The sequence below is a fragment of the Acanthaster planci genome, linkage group LG02 (assembly GCF_054643075.1).
Source record: "Acanthaster planci isolate LZ-2023a linkage group LG02, COTS_SCS, whole genome shotgun sequence".
Classification (NCBI taxonomy): domain Eukaryota; kingdom Metazoa; phylum Echinodermata; class Asteroidea; order Valvatida; family Acanthasteridae; genus Acanthaster; species Acanthaster planci.
This window is the reverse complement of record NC_141778.1, coordinates 18,599,757-18,618,684: the sequence shown is the minus strand read 5'-3', so window position 1 is coordinate 18,618,684 and position 18,928 is coordinate 18,599,757. Positions and strand designations below refer to the sequence as shown.

Below are 18,928 nucleotides of genomic sequence, written 5' to 3'. Positions count from 1 at the left end.
AAAGTTACCAGCAAAACTTTTTGTGATGTATATTGCTTTTGACCGGTATTCAACTGTTGTTTGGTTACCATGACAATAACATGGAGTTTGGACCGGTACCTTACTTTAGTAGAATTTTTCACGCTAAAGCAAATTGACGAAACAGTGAGCAGGCGAATGGCCGTAGTCTCAGCTCACCTAAAAGTAAAAAGTAATTCTGCGCTATTTTCAAATAATATTATGTCGGTTCAGAGAAACTCGTAAGTGAAATAAAACTTGTTCGAGGTGCAAGATGGCAATGTCTTTGATAGTTAAAAAGACAATCTTTAATGTCCATAATCGCGGAGGGTCCCTAGGCCTCAATGCTGCAAAACTGAAACTGAATATTACCATAATGGGCGTAACGTAACCCCCGGGGGATGAGGTATATATCCCCCAATTTTTTAGGTTGGGGCTATTGAATTATTCCCCGTATTCAATATCACTCAAGAAGGGAAATCAATTTAAAAAGGCATAAATGTGGCATTCTAATGTAAGATTTTGCATGAATGTCCATGCATATTACAGAATGTACATCAGCATGATATGAGCATCGCCCTATATACATGTAATTTATATGGTGTCAAAATTTCAAATGGGCGGGACACCGGCACCCCCGTAGTTAGGCCACTGTCAAATGGCCGAGCTTGCAAGCCATTACAGCATACACGTCTGACAAAATCATCATTTTAGTAAATAAATTCAGCTTTGAGGAACTTGGGGTCTGTGAATACACGCTGCAGCATAAAACAACAAAGCTTGTATTTCTGTCTATTTTTGGTAGCATTGGGCGCAACTTGAGCCAAAGTGCATAAGTTAAAAAAGGATAATCTATTTCTCCCTCAAGCCATGACCTACGGGTGCATCCGCACCCCTACGCGACTATAAGGTCTGCTTTTGAGGCAAGAAAAGATTTTGAGCTATGTAGTAGAACATTTTGCGATAAAAAAGGCCACGCACTTCGGTATTTTTCGCCTCGGTCAATCCCCTCTTCGGGGGTTTACTTGTAACCCCCTAAAACAAATGGTACGACTACATAATCCCGCTGTTTTCAAAATTAAAAAACGCAAAGATGTTTGCTGCGCTTTAAGGATTCACCCCCCCCCCCGAAAAGTCCTAGTGACGGGCCTGTTTTCAGGATACATTCTTTTAGTAAAATTTGCATATCTTTGTCAAATGTCGTAATTACACTTCACCTTGTGCAAATCATACTTGGCTTGTGACCTGTTTCCAGTTTAAAAGTTATATTATTCTAAACATGGAGGTAATTATTCAATAAAGGACACTCACACTTTATTTCTCCCCTTTGAAGACGATCCCTTGTCAGCGTTGCCACAGCGAGCCACTCAGCTCCCGACGCGACACAGCCACAGTACAAAATAGATGATCCCTGACTCTTGTCCAAAAGGCTAAGCAAAATCAATCTCTATTGGACAAACGGTGAGCAGCGCTAGTTTACAGCAAATCAGAGCGGACGTTAAACGAGGCTGTGGTCCATCCAAGCAGAGCTAAAATGGAAGGCTACGGGAAAAATTTGTTGTCTAAATTCACGCAAATCTCTGCGTGTATTTGTCTGATTTTGCTGATTTTATCACCAACAACATTATGCAAAAAGAAGGACGTAAGTATCCACATTTGTCATTTGTTTTAACTGACTTCTGCATCGAAATTGCTGCAGTTTTTTAATTAAAAAAATGTTTCGCGCGATCGGCAGATCGGTCACCATAAGTTCTAACATGTCTCTAAGTTCTAGTTTCTGTCAATATGTCATCATGTCCGTTATCATGGTTCTACAAATTTACAAACAATCTGTCTTTTTAAGGGTAGGACCAAAGATATAACATTTGTAAACATCACAAAAATGGGACTGTTGAATTGTCCTTAAATATCTCACTCGAAAAAAGAGTAAATAACAGCCTTGGTCAATCTATAAAATTTGTCCAACCTTGCCAACCACTGACATGACTGAACCAGAATGCTGTAGCTATGGAGTTTCAACTCAGTCCGTAGCCAACTTGGTCCCAAGTCAACACGGTCCCACTTCAATGTCGGAGATCATTAATTTTTTCAGTGGGCGGTACATGATGGTCAGGTCACTTCGCCCACAACTGCACAAGATGCCTGATGACGTCAGCATTGTCTGCAGTGTGGTTGGACTTAAGCTCTTGGTCGAAATAAGATTTCTGTTTGCATTTTGAAAGAATCAGGAAGGAAGAAAAAGACTTCCGTCTTCGCTTTTCACGGTATCAGATTAAAGAAATTATCAATTTTCAGTAGTTACTTAGTAATTTTGTATTGTTTTAAAAGTGTATTTTCCACTGTGTCTCATTTCCTGTTTGTTATAATCATTATGTGTACTTTGAACTAATGTAAATCATGTATCCAATTCAGATTTGCACCATGAGTCATGATAATTTTATGTATTGAACTATAAAAGGTTTCCCTTTCAAACGATGTTGCGTCTCATTGGCCCCGCGGTTTCGTGTATTACTGAACGTGATAAAAGTAAAGACCAAAAATTATTTATAATGAAAGTAAAACCAACAACTGAATTACACATGATCGACATTTCAAGATAATCCTTTTTGTCAGCCGACAGTTTCAATTTATTTTCTTATTTGTGTGAAAGTGTGAAAAGAGTCCATGTTGCGTGGGTACATCATCAGCGGGGCAGAGGCTGTTGAGCGCCGTTTATTTATAGGCCTGAGAGCTCAGTGCACAGTGAGAGGGTTTTGTCAACAGAAACTACAATAATCAGACGTTGACCCTCCTGTCTCTCCAGATCTATATAATTTCCTCTGTGACCATAATTATTACTTAAGTTAGTAAACTGAGAATGGTGTTTAAACTGATGCAAAAGTGTGGTCATTAAGCATAAATGTACATGTACATGCATAGGATACACGTATATACTGTAGGATTTGTGTCACATCGTGAACATAGTTTGACTGCAGTAACTTTACTGCTCGAAGTTTTTTCCATGAATCCACAGTGTTACGTTGTTAAAGAGGCATATTACTTGAAGGTAATTTTACTGATTACTCTAAGCCATGGAAAAATGCTCTTTTTAAGGGCAAGAACACCGATTTTACCTGTTCATCTGCAGATGGACCCTATGAGTACGTTGTTCGCACAAGATAAATTACAAGATTTTCAGTATGACCATTGAAAGGCCGCTATGTTTTCTCAATTTTTCTAAAAACAGTTATCTCAAGCATGAAATAAGTCAATGGAATGAAAACTATAGTTAATTTTATACCCCTAAATCAGCCAATCTTGGTGTAACCTCCCTTTACGGAAACGTAGGCCTAAAACAAGTACAGAACATTTAAAAATTTCAATCATAGGGTCCAAGATATGGAGGGTGTCTAGTACCCTGTACCATCTTCATCAGTTTAACTGGTGGCAAGCTTACATCATTTTGAAATTGTGGGTATATGGTAAATGCTGCATGAACAGGTTGTCACTATCTACAGGGAGTCCACACATTGCTAGAATATCTCCAGAAAATAGTGATTTTATGGGCTATGTGTATTACTTGAGCAGTTTATAGCCACTCTGAAAGGCATCATTTTTACATTTTCACACTTTGCAGGAGGTTTTAGGGGAGAAAGTTAAGCAGCTCATGGACTGGAGCAACAAGCGCGTGGTCATTCGCATGAATGGGGACAAGTTTAGACAGTACGTCAAGTCCACACCTCGCAACTACTCCATGATCATTATGCTGACCGCCATGCAGCCCCAGCGCAAGTGCACAGTGTGTCGGTAAGTTTTGGTAGGTTTACATATGTGTAAGAGCATTGATAATTTCTGCTTAACACAAATACTGAGATGTGCCCCTGTTTGATGGTCATTACAGGCAAGTGAACGATGAGTTCCAGATTCTTGCCAATTCTTGGCGCTACTCTCAGTCCTACTCCAACAAGCTGTTCTTTGCCAGTGTGGACTACGATGAAGGGCAGGACGTCTTCAAATCGGTACGACCATGCCCGCAGTACTTGAAAGTGACTGGAAATAACACATAAGTATGAGAAATGTAATAAGCTGGCCAGCTAGTGGCTTTCATGGGCATGTGTGTGTCAGTTGCAGTCATAGCTAAGTCATTCAGACAGCTTTTCTATGCAAGACAAGAAAATCAGAGAGCAAATCCCTTCTTGGTGACTTCATTGTGATATGGGATATACATTTGGGTATTAGGAATGGACATTGCTGTTTGCAATGCATTATTTATTCCTTCTGAATAGTAACAGCACTGATTGTAACCTTTGTTAACAAGCAATACAACCAAATGACAACAAAGGGTCTTTGTTCTTACTTGTGGTTTCAGAGCCAGATGGGATATGAACACAAAGGAAGAAAAAAAATGACAGAAACCAAGTTGTCAGAGAAATATTTTACATTGACAGAAACCAAGTTGTTAGAGAAATATTTTACATTGACAGAAACCAAGTTGTTAGAGAAATATTTTACATTGACAGAAACCAAGTTGTTAGAGAAATATTTTACATTGATTTTTATTGTGGTGTTGTGTCCACAGCTCAAGACAACCTCAGCACCCAGCATCCTTCACTTTCCTCCAAAGGGAAAACCAAAGAAAGGTGACACGTACGACATTCAGCGGTAAGGCACAGATTGTCAACTTGTTTTGGTCAAGGTATTAACCGTAATCAGGTTTACTCCAATAAGAGTTCCTGACATTAAAGTTGCATCTTGCGGGTAAGGCCCACGGCTAGGTTTCATGACAAATACAGAGAGAGGTTAGACCTTTTCAACGAGGATTGCAACACAATTTGAAATACCTTGTCCAAGAAAGTTATTCTGAATTCAGAGTAATGCCATTTTCTATTTTCTCGAAGAACTCTTCACACCCAAAATTAAATCATTGGGCTTTTTCGTTGTCTTCCGCAGAGTTGGATTTCAAAGTGAACAAATGGCAAAATGGGTAGGCGAGCGTACCGATGTCCACGTAAGTATTCATTACATCACCTGCGTGCTTCATAAAACATTGAAGGAGTACATTTTTCCTGAAATGTCAAACAAGTTTGAAAACTAAAATATTCAGGCTAGGAACACAGATATAAGTCACAGAGCTTAATTTTGAAATTAGAGGTAGAGAGTTTACTGAAAAAAAACCTTTGAAGCATAATCAAACAACACAGATAGATGAAAAAAGAGCTACTTAGGAGACAAAATTGAAGGGCTACGTTGTCCAGTTCCTGTACCTTTGAGACTTTTTCCCATAGATCCGCATATTCCGACCTCCCAACTACTCTGGCACCATTGCACTTGGCATCCTGCTCAGCATGATTGCCGGCTTTCTATACTTCCGACGGAACAACCTGGAATTCCTGTATAACAAGACCATATGGGGAGTTGGTGCACTGGTGAGTGGGTTTGCATTGGCTGTATGCTGAAACTAGAGTTGAAGAATTCAGTGCTAATCAGGAACCAAGTGAAGATGTGATTGGATCCCACAAAATGAGCCTCTAGGCCGTTTTTGAGTCATTTGGTTTTAATTAGCATTTAGAAAGAGCTAACTGAGCTTTCTGTATCGATGTATAAACTCAGTGGCATCCAGGTTAAAATTGACCTCATGCATATGAAAAGAGAGAGGATTCCTTTTGATTTTATATTGCGCACAAAGGCCTCTAACTTCAAAGCGGTTATGACGACGATGATGCTAGGTCACAAGTGATGTCAGCAGAAAAAAGCAAGTGTATTTGACGCTAGTGGGCCCTGGTATTATCATTGGGTTTCCCTCTATTGTCTTTCAGTGTGTGGTGTTTGCCATGACATCTGGTCAGATGTGGAACCACATCCGAGGCCCACCGTATGCCCACAGAAACCCACAGACTGGACAAGTGGTAAGAGTATGCAGCTTCTAGCTAACGACTCAAACTTGGGGGTGCTTGTGATGTTCCACTGGGAATATGACCATTTGTGTTCATTTCAAAAGTGATGAAACTGTTTGTAGACACCATTTGTGTGCCACTTTACACTGCTGTTCTGTTTGGGTTAAGTGCATATTGTGGTGAACGTTTAAAATTATCCACACTTTTCTGGACAACTGAGGGGGCCGTTGCTGTGATGTCAGTCAGGAAAGTCTCTGTTCATTTGACAGGTTCCTCTGATCAAATTGTAAAACCAAAATTGCTCACCGAAAACATTTCTGAGGAAAGTTGGTTCATTGATTCACTGCACTTACACGCACACAGTGGATCACACACAAAAAAACAGATATTTAAGGCCAGCGTATGAAATCTTAAAGCATTTTTTGGTGCGCACAAATCAATGCAACTTGAGATTTTCTTCCTAGGATGACATCAGAATTTTGCTCCATAATATGGAAATGCTCAGCGAAAAGGAACCAAATTCCCTTTAAAGTACCAAAATAGAAAATTAAATGTTTGAGACACAAAGATATATTTTCAAGGTAAAAAAAATTTTGTTCCTCAAAGTTGGCCAAATTTTAGTTACAAGGATAAGAGTAAATGTTGAGATTCAGAACATTATTTGATGGCACAGCAAGAAGGGTACCAATTAATTCTAATGGTCTGCAGCACTCGGTGTATGTTGATATACATGTATTTGGATTGCTTGGTCTGCAGAGCTATATTCACGGTAGCAGTCAAGGCCAGTTTGTTGCAGAGACACACATCGTCATCTTGCTTCGTATCCTTTGAATCTTTTATTCCTGGCTTTTCCACTACCTTACTTCCCAAATTATAGGTAGCCGTTTCAGATAAATCCAGTTGTCTTTTTGACTTGAAGCGGAAGTGACAAGGTCCAGGTATTCAGCTGACGTCTGAGGATGTGAAGTTATATTTTGAATCACATTCAAGGTGTACATAGTTTGGCTTTTTTTCCCACGACATGTTCCTTTAAAATGAAAATGAGCAAAAAAAATAAACTGTGTATGTTGAAAAAAAAAAGTGAACTTCGGAAGCAATTGGAAGCAACTGACCACAGTACATGTACGTTGAATCAGTGTCGACTCTTGTTTCAAGGAAATGTACAACACATTACTTGAAAACTTTTTCACAGTGTGCCCTTAACACGACTGCTAGATGCTGCTGTGACTGTCGGTGTCATTTTGCTGAATAAGAACTCCATCACAGAGGGCGACATTAGAAAAAGGCGAGGTAACTTACCTCTATGGTGGCTTCCTTTCATGTGATTTATGCTGGCTATATGTCAAACAATTCATCAAATAGTAGATCAGAGAATCTCACAGAAAGGACACATATAGGATTTCATCTTTTATCTATTAATGGAAAATCTATCAAATCTAATGCTTTATAGAAAATCATTGCAGTGTATTTATAAAATATGTTATATGTACAATATTTTATAAAATATTCAGAACTTTCTAATAATATCAGCATATTTGTAAAATAAGTCTGATATCCAGTTGTATTATTTGCATCAACCCAACAGCTGCAGGTGTGCCATTTAGTTTGAACTCATGTGAAACCACCTGCAACCTCCCTGAACAGGGCTGGTAGTTCATGTAGTGCAGTGTTTTCTTTGAATGTGTAATCTCTTACCTTTCCTCTCCTGTCCATTTCCTAGTTGTGACCGTTATTGGCCTGGTGATGGTGGTGTTTTTCTTCAGTCTACTACTGTCAGTATTCAGGGCCAAGTATAAAGGCTATCCGTACAGGTGAGTACCTAGAAACAACCTTGGGCCAAGTATAAAGGCTATCCGTACAGGCGAGTACCTGGAACCAACCTTAGCCAAACAAAATGAATTTGGTTTTGTCAAAGAGTTTTGTTGAAGGGAGGACACGATTATATGCAACCTGATCCCAAATGAGCATAAAGTCACGGCAGAGTTACTTTCCCCAGTAAATTGACCTGAAAATCCACATTTCTCTTCGTGAGCCTCTGTGCTGCAACCTGAAAAAATTGAAGTTGCCTAATTTCTGTGTAAAAAAAAATCCAGAGATCTGCAATTTATGAAAACAACAAAGTTGTTAGAGAGTGAAATGGTCTGCAGTTTACTGGTGTAATTGTACAGTGGATACAGTGACAGATTTTAATAGATTTACATAGTTTGGCCATATTAAAATTGAAAGCAAGGTGAACTCTTATTTTTAGAATTTAGTAGTAGAAATGAAAGCAATACAGTGTATATTGAAATTTCATGACAAATCAGTACAATCCAATCCAATCCAGTCAAAAACAGTCCAGTACCATTGCAATCAAAAGTTAACAACTTATAAAACCAGGAACAAGATCAAAGGTAGTGTTCTTGTGAGCAAAGTCCATGAGGTGTAACTGTAATCCCTGGGGTGTATGTAATATCATATTGAAGTCAAAGTATTGAGAACTGTTAGGGTTAATGTGCAGTGCTGAAAAGTTATCAAAAGAGGACATTGGCAATTTGGCCCAAACATTTGTCAGCAAAAATGGCATGTTAAGAAGTAATGGGAAGAGGGAAAGGTACATTAAAAAAAACACTTAAGAAAAATTGTTTATATCAAGCACTGAATGAATTCTTTTCTTCTCCCTGAAAAACAGCTTCTTAATAAAGTAGACTGATGAAGACGGCAGGTGCTTCATTGATACACTACACAACAGTACAGGTGCCTAAGGGAAGAAGATGGAAGTAAACGTGGACTATTAATGAGCTGTAACTAATGTGCCTATGTCAGTGCATGTGATGCTGGAATACAAAAAAGAAGTCAGAATGTTGTGTTTTAAGAATGCTATTTCAACGGTCAAAATGGTTTCCATCAACATTTTTTTAATAATGCAACGACTACAATTTTTTGTTTCCTCTGTAATAGAAAACTCTAGTTTCGACATTAAAAATCTTGGTTCAGACACAAACAGATCAGGCGAATGTATTATTTTTCATTTCATTGAATTTATATAATCTTCCCAAATGTGTACATATATAACCCACTCTGCAGAAAAGGGTAATAAGTCGCGCAAAAACGTGATTTGGTGGTTTTTCCTTTAATATCTCTGGAACGCAGCGTACTACAGGGGTCATTCACATATAAAGTTGTAGTTTTTGATGGACACAATCCAGCCGTATCAAAAATTCATAACCTGAATCTGGCGACTTATTACCCACTTTTCTAGAGCTGGTCACATATACACACATGGTTCAAATTAACTGTTGTCACCATACCAGCCTTTACCAGGAATAGACCTGATTTTGTTACAAACTCTATTTCCTGTGGTTGATAATCCAAGGAATGCGTGTATCATTAAAGTACACGTATGTAAAATTTGATGCCGTTACCTGTAATTGACACAGCTGCTGCCAAGTTTCAGACTACTGCTGGACTAAACAGATAATACCGTGGCTCACTCAAACAGTGCTCGATGTGACAACATTCTTTTTTACTTAAAACTACTTCTTGCAGCATCCTGGACAATGGACATGCGCCCTCTTTTTAAACATTAATTGTGAATTATTTATAGTTCACTTCTAGTTGTTTGTGTTTCATCATGTGACTTGGACTGAGTCTTTGTACAGAACCTCTTAAGATTACCTGGTGTAGTACGTGTTGTGTGGAGTTAGTTGAAATTAGTGAATATTATTGTTACATGAGTAACAGCTCTGAGAGAGGGCAAGTGGTACAAACATGACATTGTGGTCATTTGGAATTCAAAACACATCCCCACTCACTATTTCTTGTTCATATGGAATTCTGGGGCAAAAATTACATGAAAAGTCACTGGTGAAGTTATGCTTTCCTCTTGCCCAGAGTTGTTGAAAGATAAATGGTTGGTGCAATGGATGGTCCATGAATAAAGCACTGTGCCACACAACAAAAGTGATAAGCTTGAAATAAATGTTTTTTTTTAACTCTGTGTATCTCCATAATTGTTACTATACTCTTTTTAGTCAAAATGAAATACATGTATTAAACTTTTGGTAGAGAAGGCCTTAATATATTTTTGCTATAAAGATGATGAATATTTCACCACAAGAGAGCATCACATATGGCTTAATTTGGGCCTGTTTCACGCAGGCCATAATCAGTGATCCGACATTGGTTCACTTATCACTGACACCAGAGCCTGGCTATTGGATAGAGTGAACCAGCATTGGGTCACTAATCGAGATCCAGATCACGATCAGTGATCCGACATTGGTTCACATATCACTGACACCAGAGCCTGGCTATTGGATAAAATGAACCAGCATTGGGATCACTGATCGAGATCCAGATCACGATCAGTGATCCGACATTGGTTCACGTATCACTGACACCAGAGCCTGGCTATTGGATAAAATGAACCAGCATTGGGATCACTGATCGAGATCCAGATCCATGTGAAACAAACAGGCCCTACATATGCCAACATTTCCCCACAACGCAGAACTGCATATAGCTCAATATCTGCTTCTGAATAGCCCATTTAGAAGTATGTTTTTCACAAACTGCATGTAAACATACGTTCAAGTCATAATATTTAGAAATTCCACCTTATATGAAAAATGGAAGTTTTAATACAGCTTTACAGCAATTTAATTATGGAGGAATTGCTTGTTGCAAGGGTTAGGAATGAACAGCGCAAAGTAATAATTCATTAATGCTTTGCTAATTGAAAAAATATGATATACAGTACAAAATACATTTAAAGAGATTGAAAATATTCAAAGCAATATCAAAAGGACTCTTTATTTTTATTCAAAATTATTTTCACGAAATAAATCCATTTTCATGAAAATCTAGATTACTTTTATTTCAGATTGATGAAAGCATCTGGTGAAATTACACAAATACACCCGAATTAAAAATCTGCATGAACCCATAAAATGTTTTGCCGAGGTGCTGCAATAAATTCAAATCAGCCATGGGATGATGGCCCTTCTACCTTTTGGGTAGTTGTCAAAGGTTTTCTGATACCATGCATGGACAGAAATGCTCGCAAAGACCTGATTGGAGGCGGTGAAGCCAAGGACAAGGTAGCTCATTGGATGGGCAAAGCCCAGGACCATCACCAGGGCAACGTAGATGAGGATCTCGGCAAGGTAGTGTGGGCAAGACACCAGCTCAAACCAGTCGCCGCGTGGGATCCTGTGACTGCGATCTGCATTGAAGAGAGCAGAATGGTAAATAAATTGGGGAATCTGTATTAAAGATACATGTACAGTCCATCTGCAGTTATCCAAAAAGTAAATCACAAAATGTTGGGCCCCCGTTTCTTTTTACCAAATTACTGTTGAAGGACATACTTGGTTAGAAGACGGTAATATGGGACTAAACTCCCAATGAAAGCATTCTTTCTAGCAAAGTATCATTTTGAAGAAAATGAAAGAAGGCCATTTCCAACAATGTGTCCAAAGATGCAATTTTGGAAAATAGCCATGAGAGGCATGCAAGTGTTGACATGACACACATGCCTGCAATGACTAGAATTCAGGCAAACTTCATAACCTAACCCAGCAACTTTTGATTTGAAATCCAAATCCTGGAATGTGTTTTTTTCTCCGAATATACAGTACATGTATTCACTCAGCTGAAATTTCAGGTTTGCTCAAAGGCACCCTTCTTTAGATTTCAAGTACTTTTGTTGCCTCAAAGGGACATAATGCACAAATGACGTATGTTTAATCTCACCCCTGTTTACATGACATTAGCTACAAACTATGCTCAACAAATACACGATGCATTCTTACAAATGTCCATTTTAAGGGGACAAGATTGGAGACCTGGAGATAAACTGTTGTACATGCATATGGGAAGAAACTACTTTCATATCCTGTAGCTACACTATCAGAATTTGTTCACTATTTCCTGAAAGAAAACACTGTCTGGTGCATCTATAATGGTGCATCTATATCAGCGAGCAACGCATCTAAAATCTGAAAACTCACTTAATAATAAAACAAAGCACAGGTTAGGCATGCAGAAATCAATTAAACAAAAACATTCAAAAGCGCTGAATCCACTCACTGTTTCCACACCTTAAAATCTCAAAGTTACAGGTGAAATGTTTGAAACCATCTGATATTTCAGGAAGTGGTAAAGTTGGCCCTACACATTACATGGAACATTTTGCAGATTGTGTTTCTACCCTAGTGTACCTGATGTGGTCTGGTTCTCACTTTGCCGAGTCTCACTTCCATTTAAAAAAAAAAATCTAATCATCTACCACTCTTTAGTCTAATTACCTCGATCTCCTTTGCGCAGCCCTGCAAATATTTTATGGGCGACATGGTGGTGATAGGTAGCCCAGAAAAACACGATGATACCAGCAACATTGAACCATTCCACCTGCTGGACCACCTGCCATGCATTATCAAAGGGTGCTACAAGGCAAAAGCGAACACATACAGTATCACAAAGACCATTGTTCAAACGGTGTGGAATCAAAGCTGCCTCTGTGTACATGTACATATGCAGCAAGGTATGAGACGGAGAGAACCCCCCCTGCTTTGTGTTGGTCATTGTCTCGCAGGAATCTGGGGAATTCCTTTCTGACATCTTGGGGGGACGTGTTAAGTAACAATAGTCTGGAATGTGTATAGGGATTGGACATGTTGGGGGGGGTACCCCTCGGTCTCATTTCTTGCTGGGTATATACATGTGGCAACAGAAACAGGTGCTCCCTCCCGCCCCTACTGCATAATGAAAAGGACTGACTTCAAATTCAAAACACACCATACCAGATGTCTGTGAAGCCTTCCAAAGTATGTACATGTATATCTATTTTGCCAATGACACAATCTGAGCTCTGCAGCTTACTCCAACTTGATCTGATGTACATGTACATTTCCTTCCTCTCAGTATCTAGTGAATGGATGTGTGCATTCAGAATTATTCAGCGACCAAACTGACACACCACTGCTGCAGTATCACCATGTTTGTGAACCACGATATCCACATCAGTAGCGTACATGTACATGTAACTGGGGTGAACTACCTAAGGGGGCCAATCAGGAGTACACACATTATTTTCCAAAGGGTCCTGCAAATGCATTAACTGTGACCTACAAGTGGGTCATTCCAGAAATTAGCAAGGGGTCCATTTTTTGTGTGTCCCTGTCACATCTGAAATATGATTTTGTAAGTTCAGAACACATTTTGTGATTTCCACGAGTGCCAAACAAATAGAAATAGTTTGAAATCAATTCCGGTGATATTTCCATGTCAAATACTCGGAACAAAGGTCAGATGTGTCAGGGACACCAACATATGTCCCACTTTTGGACCTCTAATTTCTGGAATTATCAGGTTGCATACATTTCAAATTACAAAAGGAGAGGGGAAGGAAAAGCACAGTTCACCACTGAAGTCCCCCCCCCACGTATCTGTAGCTTCTAGGTGTATGCTCCACAAGGACAAAAGCATTTGTCTTTAGTGCTGATCCAGCCATTCACTGAAGTAGGTAGGAGCATTAAAGTCAGTTCATTGCTACTGTCTTTGCAACATTTAAATATTCTGACCTAATAGCCCTACATTTACTGATAATAAATTTCCACTGAACCAGAGCCATACTGGGACAAGTTTGAGTGATAATCAACAGTGTCGACCACTAGTACATTTTCCCTGTGCTGGGGATCTGCATTGTATGCACAAAACATAAACTAAATACCAGGCAAAAATCAAACTTTCCCTTGAATGCAGGATCACAACGCATGAGGAAACCTTGCCTGGATGTCTGAAGAACATGCTCCTAAAACAGGCACTGCTAATAAATCTAATAAATCACCTGATTACCTCACATAATCTCATGGAAAAAGCAGCATGACGAAACATTGCTAAGAATACATGTATCTTAAACCAGATCAGAAAGACTGAGTGAAACAGACTGAAAAGAAAATTCCACTGACCTGGCTTTCGGAAGTCAGGTCCTTCAGATAGGACAGACATACCAGCCAGGGCATAGAACAAGATGCCCAGTATGTAATGGGCAACGTGCATGGTGGAACTGGAGTAACTACTAACAAACAGGCACTCATAAAGTCGCCTTATCCCTTGGAAGAGTAGCAGGGCGATGGCAATGACTATCGACAGGTGAGATGCTGTTGGAAGTAAACAAAATGGAAACCCAAATGAAGGGGTATATTTCATCTATGTTTACCTTGGATCTGCTTTGGGTCATTTGCCACATTTCCCACATGAACATGACATACATGTATCTGTTGAGAAAAGGGCAAAAATAGAACTTTGAAGGTCAGAAATCACCTCAAACTGTGAGGCGTATCCAGATTATGAGTCCAGGAGGGCCACAACTTTAGCGCTCTTTAGTCTGAAATGACTGTACTTTCTTTTCATCCATAGGAAAAGTCCCTATGGGAAGATGGTAGTACCATTTCTAAAGTACATGCAGTGGAGCTCGTCAAGAGCTAGTTTGGTATTTCAGAAAGGAAAGGTTCCAGAATAATGCACACATGTACGTGTATGCAACTCGCGCTTTGGCAGCAGACCTTGCATGTGCCTACTGCTCTTACCAAATGCCCTCGTTCATGCTTCATTGCTGTTATGCACTACTTGAACACTGAATGGGCCCATTCTTTAACAAAATCAACAATACATATCCCATGGAGGAAGGACACGGGAGGAGTTAAAACTTTGACATATCAAAGTGCCCGATGATCATCGCTGCCAGGTCAGACGAACAATAGTAAACATTCCATCAAAATGCCTGCTTACTGCCTGCAGCTTAGCTGGACAAGTGGGACCTGTAATATCCTAGCAATATTTGTGGTGTTTTCTTTGCAATTAAGTACAACTTAACACAGTGATCAGGACAGTAGATTTACTTTTGCCATCATGAATATTTTTTTAAAAAGATTTCAAAGCACTTTTCCATTATCCATGCAAGGTTTGTCATTTTATTTTTTTTTTCACTCCTAAACACCAGTTTTCAAAGTCTTTCCACGAATTTGGCTAAGACTGGCCAACAACGTGTTGACCACCACAGGACAGTTAAGTTTATAACAAACAAAATGCATTATTTCATCACAAGGAGTGACCATAAGATCTCATAAAATACCTTTTTGTATAAATGCCGTACTAAATGATTCAAATAAAACATGATACCTTTTAAACAACTTGGCTGTTTATTCCCCCCAATTAACTCCAGAAGAAAGCGGTCGAAAAGGGCAATAACTGCACATGAACACTTTGGGTACATAGCCTAATACAAGCAACTGAGCAAACATCAAATTTGATGTTGTCAGATCATACCAAGCACCAACGATGGCATGAATGTTCAATTTCCTACACTTTGGTAAACAATGTTTTAAGGATGCAAATTACCAGTGAAAAATTGCGGGCGATGATGGGGTACAAAGGGGGCTTATGGCAGTGATGTAGTCGAGTACTTTTTGAGAATCAAGTTCTCTACCAAATATTTAACTAGTTAGGAGGGAACAAAGCTGAAGTACATCGGCATTTGATGGTACATGCATAAAGGTAAGATTACAAAGCAACATAAGGACTTCAGATCTTCACTGTTTAACTTTTTAGGACAAAAGTACTCAGAAAGTACTCGGCCGAGTACTTTCCGAGTACTTTTCTCCTTAAAACTTAAATTTTACACAAATAGGAGTGTCTGAAGTCTGACATTTATTTTGTAATCTTACCTTTGCACATTTACCATCAAATGCCTGTGCACTCTGGCTTTATTCCCTCTTACCCAGTTCAGTATTTTGCAGAGAACTTTGGTACTCGGAAAGTACTCGACTAAAACACTGGCTTATGTGAAACAGGTGGTGAGTAGCAAGCATTCCCTGTGCTCTGGCTATGGAAATACCAGGCATGCCAGAGAGCAGTAATTGACCAGATGTTACAACCCAGGCAGTTCAAACTCCTTCTGTGTCCTTCCTCCATGCATATCCCTAGGGGCGGAGGAAAGGACAAATTGCCTGAAGTTTTGTTGTTAACTGGACCTTTTACTCTTTTTTTTGTGAGATAATCTACATGTATAACTTCTTTGTACTATACATGTATTTACAACTATTAATCTGGTTACATTAGTGAATGCTTGTAATGAATTGTATGATTGTGATAAATTGCTCAACATTTTGAATACTGCCTTAGAAATTATTCTAACTAAATATGTAGTTACGTACACATATTTGGCACTATAGTACATGCACACTGGTATGTACAGTGTACGTGCCATGTAAATAAGTTTGGTGAAGCCAACTATACCTACCTTTGGGAGTCTGAAGGGGAAAGTTGGTAAGAAATCGTAGCAGATCCATATACCAGTTTGGCATGTGACCATGGAAGAATAGGACTTCAAACAGCTTGAACAAGAGGAAACCATTGCAGATGACGGACACAGCATAGAAATGAGTGAACCACCTGAAAGATGAATGCAATGACCCACGAAATATCACTAGTCCCTCAACTTTCCCACGCCATGTTACCAAGCCTCTTTGTTGAAACACTTCAGATTCATTCATTTAAATACAGGTAATATCATCTTCATTAGCCCCAGATGGAAGAGATCTTACACGGACACATTATTGCCAGTTCTCTCAGGCTCCACCACTGAGTTGAGAAAAATGGTGAAGGCCGAGAAAAAAAATGTTTCCCACGCGCGCGAAACGTTCACTTTTCTTTTGTGATTGGCCGCTCGTGCGCGTGCTACGCTAATGCCAAGACCATACTCCCTCCCCCTGGAGCTAAAGGGCGTTGTCTGGAGACAAGCACCAGAAAACTGTATTGTTGTTGTTAAACCTTTGTGAACAATTTCAGGGTCACAAAACTCAGTCCAAAATTTAAAAACGGTGGCGTCCAGGAATTGGGCATAATTTAAGCCGGGTATTTTCTAACACAGGGCATTTGAAGAAATCCCAGAAACTCCTATTATTGACATTTAAGAATTTCTTCAAACTTGATAAATTCTGGTAAATCATTATTACTGCTGCCCATATACCCTCACACTTCCTTTCCAATTTTTGGGTGTACGTAAATTAAGAGTTTTGTTCAACCATGGACATGACAGAGGAAGGAATAGCTTGAATCTTGCACAAATTTGTTTTACTCAATCTTAATTTTCCTTTCAATGAAACCCACTCACAGGATTATAATCAACTGGGGTACAATAAATTTGTAAAAATTGCGTTGAACAAGTTCATTTTACTCTTAAAAAAAAAAAAAAATTGGAAAATCAGGCCAAAACAAAATTTCCTTTGAACTTTGTCATGTTTGTAGTAGGTATGAAAACTCACATGACTCAAGATGTGAAATTTGAGGAAAAACATTGCTCTAGCAAGGTACTAGTGCCAAGGAGAAAAATCAGATATGCCAGAGTACGCCAAGTAAGGGGGCCGTGCTGTGTTAGGGTTCTTTAACAGGAAAATACACCAAAGTTGGTATGTACTGACTACAGTACTGGTAGCCTATATAGACAAATTAATGTCCTAAAACAGCAGGCTAAGCCCAAGGCCTACTTTAAAAATCATTTGGTTGAGCAGGGTAGCGAATTAGAACAAAATTAAGTTCTTACTGTAAAATATATCACTGCGCGTCATGGAGGTGCACCGAGTGCTAGTATCGGGTATATAAGTCAGGATGTGGCAAGAATGTGCCATCTGCAGTCCAACAACAAACACTACTTCATCATAGCAACTTATTCTTGTTATTTGCAAGGCTTTTTCTGATGTTTTTTTCCCCAACAGGGTTTTCCCACTGAGTTTTTCCAACCTACAAATAATATGAAGTTGTGGTGCTGATGGAAATAGCCATTGTAGTTATGACAATTACTTATCACCCGCTTTTAATTTACATGTCATGAACCAATGTCTATACTCCGCTATACTTCAGTATTGGTATAGTATTAAAACATTAATGATTGCAAGTCTTCCACTTAGACTTAGTAATGCATCATGACATTACACTGTAATGTCTGGATTGCATAACGATATAGGCGTAAGGTCCTTTAACCTTGGTCACAGAGAGGAGCTTTTCATAATTCTGAATATCAATTAAACGAAAGAAGTAATGAATAAACGGGATTGGCATGCCTGTCGGTCGCCCTCCCAAAGTTGCAACCTATTAAAAGTCAAATAGGCTAGGCCTAAGTTAAGTGAAATGTCATGGACTCATTTACTGTTTAGGCAAATCGAGCAATTTGTCCAGCGAACTTCGCTTTCTTGTTTTTTCCTCCCGCAGGTTCCTCGCTTTACCGTAAGAGATGAGGTTCCACAACACACTGGGTATCTTAGGAAACTGCTGGATTATGAACATCGAACAAAATCCTCCTATGCAAAGCAGCCAAAAACACGCTAAAATGTTAAGGGGTAACATGATTCACCATTCCAAGTTACCATCTAGCCAATATCGTCTGCACTCGACTCGCGTGCTGCAGAATGCGAAGTAACCCTGTCTCCCCGTATGTAAATGTAACCTTCCGTTCGTTGAGGACCAGTCTCCAGTGCGCCACCTCGCGGCGTGATCAGAATATGAGCTACAAGGGTGCACCACTAGAAATAAATTCCCATAGACAGCAGTGATAAATCCCCATACTTCACAAATATTTAAAAAATACAACTCTCACAGGGGGGTTGACGGATGCATTTTTGAGAAATTTTCACCAGAAGCAGACCACCCCTAAAATGCAGAAAATGTCCCTGTCCAGAAAAGTAGCCATTTAGAAAAACCATCCCTCTGCAAAATGGCTCAAATAGTGCAACTTTCGGACCCGATTGCATCCAAATTGCTCAGAATTGGAAGCCCTGAGTCCGGCCCAGAGGTTCAGTCTCATATTATTTTCTTCAATTCCCCAGTTCCATGGCTCTCAGGACCCTCTAATATAGAATATTTTGCATGTATAACTTTTATTAATGAGCTCGGCGGACAGATTTCTGGCCTAAATACGAGGGTGCACTCACAAGTGGAGAATTGCCGGCCAGTCAGTTGAGTCGTGGTCGTGAAAATGTACCAGCTCAAAACCATTTTCCCCAAAACATACCTAGTCA

The 18,928-nt window shown here is 39.3% G+C and overlaps 2 protein-coding genes and 1 long non-coding RNA gene across 4 annotated transcripts; 1 reads left to right on the top strand and 2 right to left on the bottom strand.

Moving 5' to 3' along the window:
* Nucleotides 1–1,480: 1,480 nt before the first annotated feature.
* LOC110989364 (dolichyl-diphosphooligosaccharide--protein glycosyltransferase subunit TUSC3-like) lies at nt 1,481–9,844 on the top strand. Its single transcript, XM_022253692.2, has 11 exons — nt 1,481–1,639; nt 3,614–3,783; nt 3,878–3,995; nt 4,556–4,638; nt 4,927–4,984; nt 5,262–5,402; nt 5,793–5,882; nt 6,627–6,690; nt 7,086–7,160; nt 7,591–7,681; nt 8,542–9,844. The coding sequence occupies exons 1-11, from the start codon at nt 1,532–1,534 to the stop codon at nt 8,555–8,557; spliced, it is 1,014 nt and encodes a 337-aa protein (XP_022109384.1). The 5' UTR covers nt 1,481–1,531; the 3' UTR covers nt 8,558–9,844.
* Nucleotides 3,616–5,320, bottom strand: LOC147799980 (uncharacterized). Its single transcript, XR_015424418.1, has 2 exons — nt 5,241–5,320; nt 3,616–4,026 (listed from the first exon to the last, which is right to left on the bottom strand). It is a non-coding gene; the product is annotated as an uncharacterized LOC147799980 (long non-coding RNA).
* Nucleotides 8,748–18,308, bottom strand: LOC110989371 (polyprenal reductase-like). 2 transcript variants are annotated; one of them, XR_015424417.1, is made up of 6 exons: nt 18,061–18,308; nt 16,156–16,307; nt 13,823–14,014; nt 12,161–12,298; nt 10,159–11,076; nt 8,748–10,059 (listed from the first exon to the last, which is right to left on the bottom strand). XR_015424417.1 is itself a non-coding variant. In XM_022253704.2 (5 exons), exons 1-5 carry the CDS (start codon nt 18,255–18,257, stop codon nt 10,829–10,831), a joined length of 927 nt encoding a protein of 308 aa, XP_022109396.1. In that variant the 5' UTR covers nt 18,258–18,308; the 3' UTR covers nt 8,748–10,828. The 2 variants fall into 2 exon arrangements, 1 of the variants encoding a protein (XP_022109396.1); XM_022253704.2 differs by having other exon boundaries at nt 8,748–11,076.
* Between the last annotated feature and the right edge of the window lie 620 nt (nt 18,309–18,928).